The 12,705-nt window shown below is 40.3% G+C and overlaps 1 protein-coding gene across 4 annotated transcripts in view; it reads right to left on the bottom strand.

Moving 5' to 3' along the window:
* The window catches only part of FTCDNL1 (formiminotransferase cyclodeaminase N-terminal like), a 49,138-nt gene extending 42,197 nt beyond the window's left edge, over window positions 1–6,941 (bottom strand). Inside the window, exons 1-5 of one of the 4 annotated variants that reach the window (XM_060151369.1) lie at window positions 6,885–6,941; window positions 4,629–4,755; window positions 4,388–4,492; window positions 1,874–1,969; window positions 183–335 (exon numbers count right to left, since the gene is read on the bottom strand). In XM_060151369.1, the coding sequence (XP_060007352.1) occupies window positions 183–335; window positions 1,874–1,969; window positions 4,388–4,492; window positions 4,629–4,743 (469 nt within the window). In that variant the 5' untranslated portion in view covers window positions 4,744–4,755; window positions 6,885–6,941. Of the gene's footprint in view, window positions 1–182; window positions 336–1,873; window positions 1,970–4,387; window positions 4,493–4,628; window positions 4,756–5,791; window positions 5,808–6,560; window positions 6,847–6,884 lie in introns of those variants that run through there. The other 3 variants (XM_060151370.1, XM_060151367.1, XM_060151371.1) reach the window with 3 other exon arrangements.
* Window positions 6,942–12,705: the final 5,764 nt, after the last annotated feature.

Here is a 12,705-nt window from a genome sequence, read left to right as displayed (position 1 = left end):
GGAAGGATGAGTCACAGCGACACAATGTGCCACTGCAACCCATGGAAGCTTACTGTTGATACAATTCTTCAAGGTTGACTTTTCCCAGGGAACTGAGGAGTGATTATATTGTCACAACCTGTTCTGACTTGTAAAAATGGTTTCCATTAAGGAATAACACACTACCCCAAACTTTCTCTTACTTCTGGCCACAGCTCCACACTCTTCCACTCCAACACCAGAGAGAGGGTAAATGGGAATCAGGTCCACTGCTCCCAGGCAAGGATGGATCCCCTCTTGAACCTCCATATCAATTGACTGGAAGGCCTCCAGGCAGGCAGCCAGAACGGAATTGCCTTAAAAAAAAAAAAAAATCATTAAACTTTCAATCGCATCTAAAGAAGTAGCTATATTTATTATTGTCCCACCAGTTGTTTTTCTGTAATATGTAGAGAAGATTGTTTATCCATCCAAAATAAAGAAAAATGAAAGACCCAACATTTCCCCTCTCCCCACCTCCCAAGTGTCACAAAGTTTCACATTTCTTCTAACTCCTTACTCCCCAAAGTGGAAGAAGTATACAAAGTTTATCAGTCTTAAGAAACTTTGTATTGTATTTTTTTTACAATTGGTTACTTTAAATTTTTTCAATTTTATCAGATTAATCTGATAAAATTCCTTGTTATTTTCAGAATATTTTATGAATTTATAATAAAATATACACACAAACATAAATTTTTAAAAGCATAAGTATTTTAGTTCTGCTCTTATAATTAGATTTTTCATTAAATTATTCTATCTAAATACATATTATAGACACATCAGAGTGTTATGTTATTACTATGAGTTTTTATTTGCAGTGCAGTATGACCATTTGGCAAGAGAGCTAAACAATAAGGAAGGTAATCGGTCCTACATCTGCTGGGAACTATCCATCAGCTCTTTGTTTTCCAAACAAATATACCTTTTGAAAAATCTGCTAAGTTGAAGTCAAGTTTATTTGAAAATATTTCAGGACTTCCCTGGTGGCGCAGTGGTAAAGAATCCGCCTGCCAATGCAGCGGACACGGGTTTGAGGCCTGGTCCGGAAAGATCCTACATGCCATGGAGCAACTAAGCCCGTGAGCCATAGCTACTGAGCCTGTGCTCTAGAGCCCACGAGCCACAACTACTGAAGCCCGCACACCTAGAGCCGGTGCTCCCCAACAAGAGAAGCCACCACAATGAGAAGCCCACACACCACAACAAAGAGTAGCCCCCGCTTGCAGCAACTAGAGAAAACGCACGCACAGCAACCAGGACCCAACGCAACCAAAAATAAATAAATTAATTAATTTTTTTTAAAAAAGAAAATATTTTAAACCCTTTACCAAGCAATACTAAAATAATACAGGTTTTTGTTTAAACAATTATAAACCTTCAAATTCAAGTTGTCCCACTAAACCTTACAACAGAAGACTTGAAACCCATTTCATTTCACCCAGTGGACCAACTCAAGATGTCAGGCTCCCAACCTAAAACACAACTGCTTAGCATGTTTCATTCCATGTCAACTTATCAGTGAAATCAAGGCTGACTTCAACACTATTACTTCACAGGTTAAAACATGAAGATATTTTTCTTAACCACAAAGGATATGTGATCATCTTCAAGGAAAGAATGTTATTAAATATTGGACCCCCAAGGTTCATTTTAATGAAGAGGAAATGGGAAATGTTTGAGCGGTACATGTTCACAAAAATGATGAAATGCAGTTTTGAGGTAGACTCCCTATGTAATGGAGGGGAGTATCCAGATTAACACAGGCAATCAGTGATTAAAGGGCATTCAGGTGTACCTGACGCTGACCCTTCATCAAAAGACATATGTAAAAAAATAGAAACTGAAATCTTACCTAACTCAGCAACAGAAGCTGCTATTGTAATGACTGATCTGTTGTACCCTTGATCAGAAAATACGTTGAGCACTGATACATCAGGATGTTTCTGTCCTATAAAGAAAGCAACACATAAATGCAAGAATTTTCTTCTGTGATGAAATCTTAATACTTTATTTCTTCTGATATAATTAAATAGAAAGTGTTTAAGAGAAAAATTCTAGGGGGTGACCTCTGAAGTGACACTGACTAATCATGAAATTTGTAGACAGTAACATCCACTTCTTACAGTGCTTCCTATACAAGCAGATGGCTCAGCTCAGATACGAGGCTTTGGTGTCTATGAGAGAACTTTTCTGGCACTTGCTTCTGAACTTGCCAAAGTTCTCTTAACTCAGTCTAAGACAGTAGCTCTTCTTTCAATCGCCAAATCATATCACTCTAAATTCTGTTCCTTATCAATCTCATCTTCTAGGCCTTGTCAATTTTTCCTTCCAAACCCAGAAATCAAAATCTAACATCTGGAAAAACTAGGATAGGCCAATTAGTGCCTGGAGCAGAGGTTTCTGGGATACAGGCACCTGCCTATTAGAAACTGTTCTGACTCCACCATCTCCTTTTCAAAGGACACCAACAGCCTTCAGATGTTAATGACTTCCAGCCTTCAGCAGCTTGTGACTCACTTGAATGTGTAACCTGAAGGAGAAAGCTGCCATACCCTTGTATGGCAACCACACATAACCCTCTAGTTATTTTTGAAGTTTACAAGCCTGGTTCAGGCTCCTTAAAAGTTCCTCGTATGCCTACAAAAGCAAATTCAGAGTGAAGGACAAAAGTTTTCAGACGGTAATTAAACCTTTCACTATGCCATTATATCTTTGTCGCCCTGTCCCCTGGCAGCTTAACAATTAATCTTTTCAGAGGAGAGGAAAAATAAGTTACACGCAGCAACTACAGAGCTTACAGCAGCCCCGCACTATTAATTTTAATAACATGAAAAGATAAACTTATGTCACTCACTCATAGCCAAATGAGCATCTACAGAGACCTGCCCTGGTATAGGTCTAAAATTTATAATTCAGCTTTCTTTCCATAAGACCTTTTAGGTCATTTAAATGTTTTCACATTGCTTAATTGGAAAAAATATAGGTGATATAGTTTTATTCCACTCACTTAAAAATAAATGCCTTTAAAGTATCTGTAAAACAGCAGGTCATTTTCTTAACTAGTGCTACCTTCCCTGCATTTTTAAAACTATTAAAGATGGGTAGCAACACGATCATACAACCTCTTTTTATGTATTTTTTTCAACATACTTAAGCTTTTAGAAGAAATGATTTGATTTGATTTTTTCATTCTAAATATTCTTCTGAAAAGCTTTTATTCTCAGTTTCATATGATTCAATTGAATGAAATGCTGAAAGAATGAAACACTCTCTCCTGAAATTTCTTAAGCATGCATATAGAAAAAAAATTACTGTTGGCAGGAGGAGCTGTCAGTATGAACCTCAGCAGAAGTAAATTGTTTGGTATTTGTAATGCAGTGTAATAGCTATAATTCCGTTTGAGCTGCTGTCACTAATAAGCTGATAAAAACTGTGAGTTGAGACCCAGGCGTCCATCAGTGTGTGGCTTCCACAAATGTCTCTGCCCAGTCACTGAATCATGGAATATGTCTCTGCACATTCACCCAATCCCACTAGATGTACTATCTGACAATGAGGGGCCCAAGCTGGCTCTTACTGCAAAGAGAATGCAAAAGCACAGCTGCACACTGACTCCAGAGGAGCTTTCTTATTAGAAATTATCAGGAATTTTCACAGACATTTCCAGCTCCCTCAAAGTTGCAAGACAGTAACTTAAATGTGCTCAGCGTTAGCAACGGGCTGGGGGAAAACACTTCTCTCTCATGAAAAGCAATAACCAAATAAAAAATGACAATCAGAAATTAAAATCAACTGTCTCAAATGCTTTAGGGCTGTGACCCTAGCGTTCACCTGTTGCCGAAAAGCTGTTGATTTCAAATAACAAAGTTAAGTGATTGTAAGTCTGTAAATACACTATGTCCTGTGTATGTGTGAAAGTAAAAACAAATGTCTAGAACTGTATGTCATCACATGAACATTTTAACAAGGGTTAAAAAAAAAGAAAGAGTAGTATGTCTTATAGTAAATACTGGCCCAGGGAGTAAGGAGGCTTGAGTTTCAGTCTTCTGAATTGAATCGCAGAGTAATCATACACACATCACTTAAATGCAACTGCCTAAGAGTCTTTATGCGTAGAAAATGGAAATATTAATGCTGCAATGACAGCATGGGCTTTGATGGCAGGAGTGCTTTTGAAGAGGACTTGGTATTTGGTAAGTTTATTTTTTATTTAACCTGCTGAATAAAAAGCATAATATACAATTATGCTCATTCTATTAATGATCACATAAATGGCCCATAAGGGAAACATTAAACCTTTATGTAAATATATCCTCCTCAGGAGCCTGCCAATATCCTGAATAATGTGCATTTCAGACACTCTCACCAATGTGAAGAAATATGCTGGGGATTGTATGCAGGCGTTTGGAGAAGAGCATATGTGCACATCTGAGTAAGTCGTCTATCTCAGTATCCTGGAGTCCTGCAGAAGCTGTAACAGCCCAAGAACAAGGGGGGAAATTCAGGAAGAAAGAAGAAGAGCATTCTATAGACATTGTTAGCAGAGTGCAAAAATTACTGTATTATCAAAACACTACATATTCACTTCAATTGCCTGTTGTTCCTACCATTTTTTTCAAGAAGAGCTGCTTTCGCTACATTCTCAACAATGTATTTTCTTCTGGCTTCTGAAATGTTTAATAAACAGACAGCCAAACGGAGCCCCAGTCTGGAAGAAGACATGGTAATTTTCTTCTAGAATAGGAGAAAAATAAGCCTTCATTTTGGTTTCTACAGTTCATTCATATTTTCATGTTCATTAAACTTTTTAAAAAAATCATAGCTTTTTGGAAACCAGGCAGTCATAATATGAATACTTCACTATTTCATTCCTCATTAACACCTAAAGGATAAAATCCTCAGATTGACTCAACCAGGAAACCATGTATATGTGGTCATGCACATATGAACATATGAAGATAGCAACAACACTAGAAAATATCCATCAAGTTACTCAGTCTGAATTCTGTCCTGTGAAACTTCTTCATTAAAGTATGTTACTCCTTTTAAGAACTGTCTTCCACAGTTTAATCCTATTTTCAAAGAGGCATGATACTTTCGTTAAATGAGATTACTGGGGAAATGCAGAAAAGAGAAATGAGGCAGATTACTTAATATGCTGATTCTTACAAAAACTATTCTGACAGAGAGAAAGGGTATCTCTACAGGCCATGCCACGGGCAGTATATGCACTAACAAAAGGGGCTCATTTGGGGGCTTTAAATGACAACTATATGACTAAATTTCTCTTGTACTTTGATCTCCATAGTCCCTATAACAGCTTAAAATCTTGTTTCACAGGACTCTGTACCTTGAACTGAAAGCTGACATGGACTACTCTGATATGTTACTCAATAATCAGCCAAAAATGTGATTGATTTTGTTGAAAATGGAATGATTCCACAAAAGCTTTGGTGGTTGCTTTGATTCTCCTTAGTACTCTAGAATGGCATTTTCAACTAGTTATCTTTTTATACCCCGAATGATACTATGAACTAAAGAAATTTCAATATCTCAAAACAAAAAGAAAATAATTCCCCTTTTTAAGCTCAGGCCATCATATTTCCGCCTCTTTTAAATATAGCTAAAAGTGAATGTGGCCCTCATGAACTCGATCAGCAAATGTTTGATGAGGGTCATTTTGTGCCACATAATGTTCTCCGTGTGGGGATACTGCAGGGAATGATGTCCAACTCTGAGACACACGTTAAGCTCGTAAGTTTAACCTAACATGCTGTGGTGCCATTAACAGTGCTCTCCATGCATAAATCCACTGGCTTCTGTTCACTAGGATTGTTCGTTGGCCTGATCACTTTAACCTAAGAGGGGATACAGGGCTTCATGGTTAGTTCAGGTTTTCATATCGTGACCATCATCTCATGATTGAAAATTCATAAAAAATACGGTCATTAGGATTTTGTAGACATTAATAACACTGTTGTAATAAAGCAGCTCAGACATCTCTCGTTTTTATGTAAACAAAAAATTGCTTTACACAAGGGGTGTGGGCGTCTTCTGGCTTTCATTTGTTTTCAGTGTGTTTATGTAGCTTAATTGTCTCATCAGGCACTTTCCCAACATAATTATGCTTTTTAACAAATGGTGTTTATGGCAACCCCTAACAGTGCAAAAGAAAGGATTAGTTTCATCCTCTCATTCCACATTTTTATTCCCTGTGGACAGCTAAATCACACAAAGATGGTGTTAGAAAAATCCACCTTCACTGCAAAAGCTGAAACTAGGGGCAATATCAAGCTTTTGGCAAGCAGTCAGTCTTGTTAGTAAAAAGGGGAAGTCTTTCTCTACCTCCGCCTCTAAGAATGTGACCCCGAGCAAGACCCCAAACACTTTGTGGTTTGAGGGAGTGTGATCCTAGGCCTCCCACCACTTCGATCACCTTTGGGATTACTTCCGGCGAGAGACCTAAAACCTGCCTCCCCCGGAGGAACCGGCTGGGCCCCTGAGGAGCTGAGCAGTTCGCAACGGCTCTGCCACATCACCTGTGTCCTGCGCACGCACCACCGCCGGCACTTTTAGGGCGGCAGAGGCTCGCCGAGGAGGCCGTAGTGCGAGGTCTGGGGCAGACACTGTCGCTGGGACCCCCTGCGCGGTCCCGCCCAGGTTCTGGTGTGGGGTGGCCCAGAGCCACGTGGGCCGAAGGGTAACCCGAGGGACTCGCTGAGGGCCCCGGGAGACTCTAGCAGAGGTATCAGCGTCCGCGGGCGGCGGGCCCCGGAGCGAAGGGCGGCCGGCGGCGGCGCTGCCCCAGGCCCGCCTCGAACCTGCGACCACACGCTGGCTGCTCCGCGGTTTGGGGGACCCACCTGCTGGCGCGGAGGGCGGCGGGGAAAGACGGCGCCAAACCGGAGTCGCCGCGCGTGACCGGCGCACAGCTTCCGTCGCTGGCCCCGCCTCCCGGGCGCCCGGGCGCGCTCCAGCCCCGCCGCCCGCCGGCTCGGCTCTGCAGCTCCTTCCCTGACCCCACCCGACCCCACAGGCCCCGACCGCGTGCCGGCGGCCCGGAGGGCTTAACGTTCTCTCTAGAAGTGCTTTCCCGCCCCACCTGCTTTAACCTGCAACTCTCCACAATTCTCTCGTAAATGAGTGACTTTTTAAAAGGGCATTAGAATCTAATGATGAGGTCATTACCCACTGATCCTACACCAGCAGGAGGCTCTTTTCTCCGGTTTACGCACAAACGCATCTTTAATAAATTCCCTTCTGAGAAATACTGCCCGCGAGCGATTTCGAATATGATCTGGACCCACCCCAAGACAAAAGCGTATACCCATTTACTCTAAGTTACAGCGAGTAGGAACCAGGCATTAAGCATTTCCCTTTTTTTTAGGCCAGTGAACCTTGAGAATACATTTCTCTTCCCAAAAAATCAGGACCTGCTTTTTTTTTTTAATGTAACAAGGATTAAATGTCACCATTTTGATCCAATTTCGTTCCTGAAGTGAAATAATCACTAAATAACTACTTTGGCAGAATAAATTAATTTTTAAATCTATTTTTTATTTTCTAATTATACTTTTTAAACACAGATTTGAGGAAATTAACATTTATGTGGACATTTGGTTTCTAGCCTAATGTGGCATAAAAATAAGTAACATAATGAGTGTTAAAAAAAATCAGGTTCATGATGCTTCTCACATCATCATCATTGTACTTAGATGTCACAACAGTATTATGTGCGATTGTGTCAGATCCAGCCTTCTCCATCTCGGAGTGTTGGCAGGTAGGAGGGTTGTTGGCAAGAGGAGGGGTGTTAACCTCAGGATCCTGGATCCATTCCAAGGCTGGTAATTACATTCTGCCAGCCAGAATTCATCCCATAATTTTAATTGGATAAATCCTTTCTGGCCTAAGCTACTGCTATGCCTGTCAAACTGTTGCCACATTTCACCCCAGAGGTGTCTGTGTTTTAGTTGCAAGAATCAGTCCCTTTGAGGTTGGTTTATCAGTTTAAATCCTCAAAATGCTTTGGGACCCTAAGGAATTAAATATATATTTAGGGTTTTTTTCTATTGACTTTGCATAGAAATGCATAAAATAGATTTATACTCATGTTAATGCCTAAAAACCAATACCCATCTAATGTCAGCAGATAATTTTGAGAGCTGTTTAACCAGATCAACATCCCCAACCTTCTCCTTTTAAGAAATTTTATTGCCTATAGCTTTAACTTTCAATTTCCAAAAAGTTCTGCAGTATTCAAAGTTTCTTTCCATGGAAGACAATAGAACTGAAGCCCCTGTATTTCACCCTTCCAACAATCCTATGATGAGATGACTTGCTAAAACGAAAGACAGAGTAGTAACATTACACCTAGTCTTATCATATCCCTCCTGAGAAAACAGTATGACACCTAGGGGCTTCATGGTTCTAGCTGTAGCACCTGCCAGGACTAAATCTTCCTCCCTGCATCTCCTAATCCTCTTTGTGTGAACCACTCTCTCTTCCAGGGCTGCCAGGACATCAAGTAAGATAATGCTTCCAAAAGCATCAACACAGAGGAGTTTACTCAGTAAACTTTAGTCCCTTTCTCCACTCTACTCATGTCAAACACAAATGGAGAGGAAACAGGGCCCCAGTGTTCTTTTGGAAGGGGGGCAGCATCTGCCTCTGCCTGAAGACTGTAAGCATATCTTTTTTTAAAAGACAAGGAGACAGATACCAGCAAGGCTGATGAGAAGTTTAGCAATGAGATTGGAAGTATTATTTTGATCTCTTCAAGAATGGAAAAGTACCCTTGGTGTTAGTTTAGCTCTATCACATGTAATCTTGCCCATTTCATGCTTTAAAAGAGATTATGTCACATTTACAATGTATGTATATCAAGCCTCTCATTTTTATTGAACTTAGCATGCTTTGGAGGGATTTTTTCATACTTTTTGGGTGAATGTGTTATTCTGACTCCTCATTTCTCCTGCTAATAAATCCACATTCAGGGCATTAGTTCTTTTACTCATCATGGATCCTGTCCAGAAACAAATAAGAAGAGAGAACAGCTAAAAGTCCCAGTGTCAGTTCCATCAATGATGACTGCTTCCTAACACTCCCATAGCTTCCCTATGAGACAAAGAAGACACTTTCCTGTACTCTTCATTTTCAGTTTTGCAAGCAGGGAGAACATAGCTCTTGTAAAAGCCTTCCCTGGGCCGTCAGAGTCGAGGCGGGTAAAAGGGAGAGACTGTGCTCTAGTGTGGCTCCATAGTGTGGCTCTACTTGAATGCAGAGCCCAGTACTGCTTGAAGAAGCCAGGACTAGGGTGAGCAAGGGAGGCATTCAGCTTGAGCACAAAATATAAGTGGGTGCCAAAAAATTCGGTAATGCAATATTGTAAGAAGTCAAAATTAAGACAAAATAAGAAATCAGTGCTAAACAAAATATCAGAATGTTAAGTGAAGCAGGATCCTACCCTGCACTTGCTGACTCACTCACACTCACCTCACCCTGATCCCTGCCCTGGGGTTGTGTTCCCCTTCATGCCAGCCCGTTTCTGATTTGTAGGGTTGAGCGGAAATGCACCACTCTGCCTCGCCTGCATCCTCTCTTCTGGCCCCTCAAATGGGCAACAAAAACAAAAATATCAAGGGTAGAAATTTCCAGGCCAGCGGATACATATAATTTACAGTTTGTTCAAGAGTTTCATATATAGGAGACTCGGCCAACTTATCACAAAAGAAGGCAAGCCCTTATTAGAACAGGCAAAAGAATCAACTTTACTAACTTAATCCATTTCACTACCTACTTACCTGATACATTTCAGAATACGGTAATTAGAAAGCTTCCTACTGTGCTGTGGAATTTTGAAATACTGTTTTAAAGAACATTTTAATTAATACAATGAATCTTTTTTCTCTTTTCATATTCTAGCATTTATCTGTGTTCAGGGAAATATGAGTAGAGAATTTCCCTTAGAAAGACAGAAGTGTAGGGAATTCCATGGTGGTCCAGTGGTTAGGACACCAAGCTTCCACTGCAGGGGGCACAGGTTCTATTCCTGTTGGGGGCGGGGGGGTGGGGTTAAGACCCCAAGCTGGGCAGCACAGCCAAAAAAAAAAAAAAAAAGAAAAAAAAAGACAGAAGTCTAATTCCTTGTGCAATTTTTCTAAGATTACACTTTCACCATATTTTTACACTATGTCAGATTTCATTCTGCCTTCTTCCCTCCTCATGGAACCTGAGAAGATTTTGTTTCTTCTTCCATATAAATGTGGTCTGATAAATGAAGAATTAAAAAAGAGTGACTTTAGTTGTCATTCTAGGACAAGTTAAGTGCAGAAGTGGTTTTAATTGCTTCTGAGTAATAAATTATTTGAATCATGTGACATTATGAAATATGTGTTCTATTAGTCATTTTCTAAAATAGAAAATTGCTGCCTTATTTAGTTTGGAGTGGAGGAAGCTATGCTAGTCATTTATTTTAAATGAAGAAAAGGAGTTTGATATCCAAAGAAGTTACAGCAACTAACAGAAATAACACCATTGCCCTTACATCTTTAATTATGGGAAATGGATCTCTAGCCACTTTTGTCTTAATGAAGGGGCAAAAAACAGCAAAATTCCCAGAATTAAGAAGTTTTCTTCTTAATATTTGGGAAATGTCTTTCCCTTTACACAATATGGGCTGGATTCTTCCTCTCTAGTTAGCTGATCTCTTTATTTTTCTTTATCATGAAAAACCAGTAGAGTACAATGTAAGCATAGTTATTAGCTTAAAATTGGAATCACTGGTTATGCATTCTATTCCTTCACAGCCGGAATATCTCATGTAACTGGGCAAAAAAGTAAGTCTATGATCCATTCACCCCTTAATTCATTCCTTTCCTTTACCGCCTTCCCTGTGGTCATTCCATTGTGCATTCCTTTATTATGGAGGCTAGGTGTTGAATGGAATGAAGTGTCTCCCAGAGCCTCTCTGCAAAGCTGTTTTTTGTTTTTTTTATACCTATTAGTTATATTGCAGATGAAGAGCAATCCCTAAAATAGACTGAGTTTTTGCTGAAAATGTGTCTTAATTTATGGGACTACATTAAGATTATTTCTAAAACTATTATAATTCACAAAATGTATTTATTATTTCCAGAAAAATGCTGAGAATGTTTAGAAACGCTGTCCCCTAAGTAACATGAATTTTTGTTACATTATGAGGTTTAATCAATAAATATTTACTTAAGAATTCCAACCAGGGCTTCCCTGGTGGCGCAGTGGTTAAGAATCTGCCTACTATGCAGGGGACACGGGTTTGAGCCCTGGGCCAGGAAGATCCCACATGCCACGGAGCAACTAAGCCCGTGAGCCACAACTACTGAGCCTGCGCTCTAGAGCCTGCGAGCCACAACTACTCAGCCCACGTGCCACAACTACTGAAGCCTGCGTGCCTAGAGCCCGTGGTCCGCAACAAAAGAAGCCACCACGAGAAGCCCGCGCACCGCAACGAAGAGTAGCCCCCGCTCGCCGCAGCTAGAGAAAAGCCCGTGCACAACAACGAAGACCCAATGCAGCAAAAAAAAAAAAAAAAAAAAAAAAAAAAATCCAACCGGGGGTGATGACTGCCAACTTTTATTAAGAAAAATGACACATTTTGTGACAGTCCAGTAGTGTCCAGTCACACTCTGTGCATTTGTAGGCACTTCTGTGCTACTGTTGTTTAATGTCCTATGTATGTATATCTAAGTGAATATCAACTCTTACTGACACCAAGAGGGTAATCTCCCGTATGCACAGGAATCAGAGACCCTGAACAGAAGCATCTTGTGATGTCTGCATGCCCTAATTCCCACGTGTCATCCCTTGCTTTGAAAAGGACCCCTTCTGGAGAGAACCAGTTCTCCTGCTCTTGGGCAGATCTACAAGGTCTGTCTCTGTAGGACATTCAAACTGAAGGTTTGAATTAAGGTTTTCCTGCTGATCTGTTTGTCATTTACTGTATATCTCAGTGTTTGAAGGGATTTAACTTTTAAAAATTGTGTCTTTTCACTACATTTAAGTAGAAAATGTCTAATTTCATAGGAAGAAGTAGAAAAGTTAAATTTTTTGGTTCTGTTGTTTTTAATGTTTTCTTTATCCTACCTTGTGCCTCTCAGTTATTACTGACAGTTTTTACTTGAAGTTCTATGTTTTTGTAAAAGATTTGAAAATAAAAATTCATAGAACCTCAGGTCAGAAGGGACCTTAGAAATCATCTGGCACCTCCTTGTAATGTTTGTTCAAACAATATTGGATCTGGAACAAATAGGCAGTAGAGGTGGAAGCAGAGTTTATGATGAAGTGGGGTTAGGGGTGGGCACTGGGGGTGTCCCTGCAGTCCTACACTTTGCCCCCATTACTGCTTCTTCCAAGGCTCCTCTCTGAATGCTAAGGTGCCTTTGAAAACCACTGACTATTTCAACTACTTTTGTGGGGCTTGAAACCCTTTTTGTAACATTATACAAAGTTCTCATCTTTTGAAGATTAACCTTCTATCTTGAATCGAGTCCATGACACTCTCAAAACACAAGCACTGTGGAAAATCCACACTGCCTTTTTTAAATTTATGTATTTTATTTATTTATTTTAGGCTGTGTTGGGTCTTCATTGCTGTGCGCAGGCTTTCTCTAGTTGAGGCGAGCGGCCGCTACTCTTCGTTGCGGTGCG

This window comes from Lagenorhynchus albirostris, chromosome 6 (genome assembly GCF_949774975.1).
Source record: "Lagenorhynchus albirostris chromosome 6, mLagAlb1.1, whole genome shotgun sequence".
NCBI classification, from domain to species: domain Eukaryota; kingdom Metazoa; phylum Chordata; class Mammalia; order Artiodactyla; family Delphinidae; genus Lagenorhynchus; species Lagenorhynchus albirostris.
Note: the sequence above shows the minus strand (reverse complement) of the source record. Positions and strands in the feature narration are given on the sequence as shown.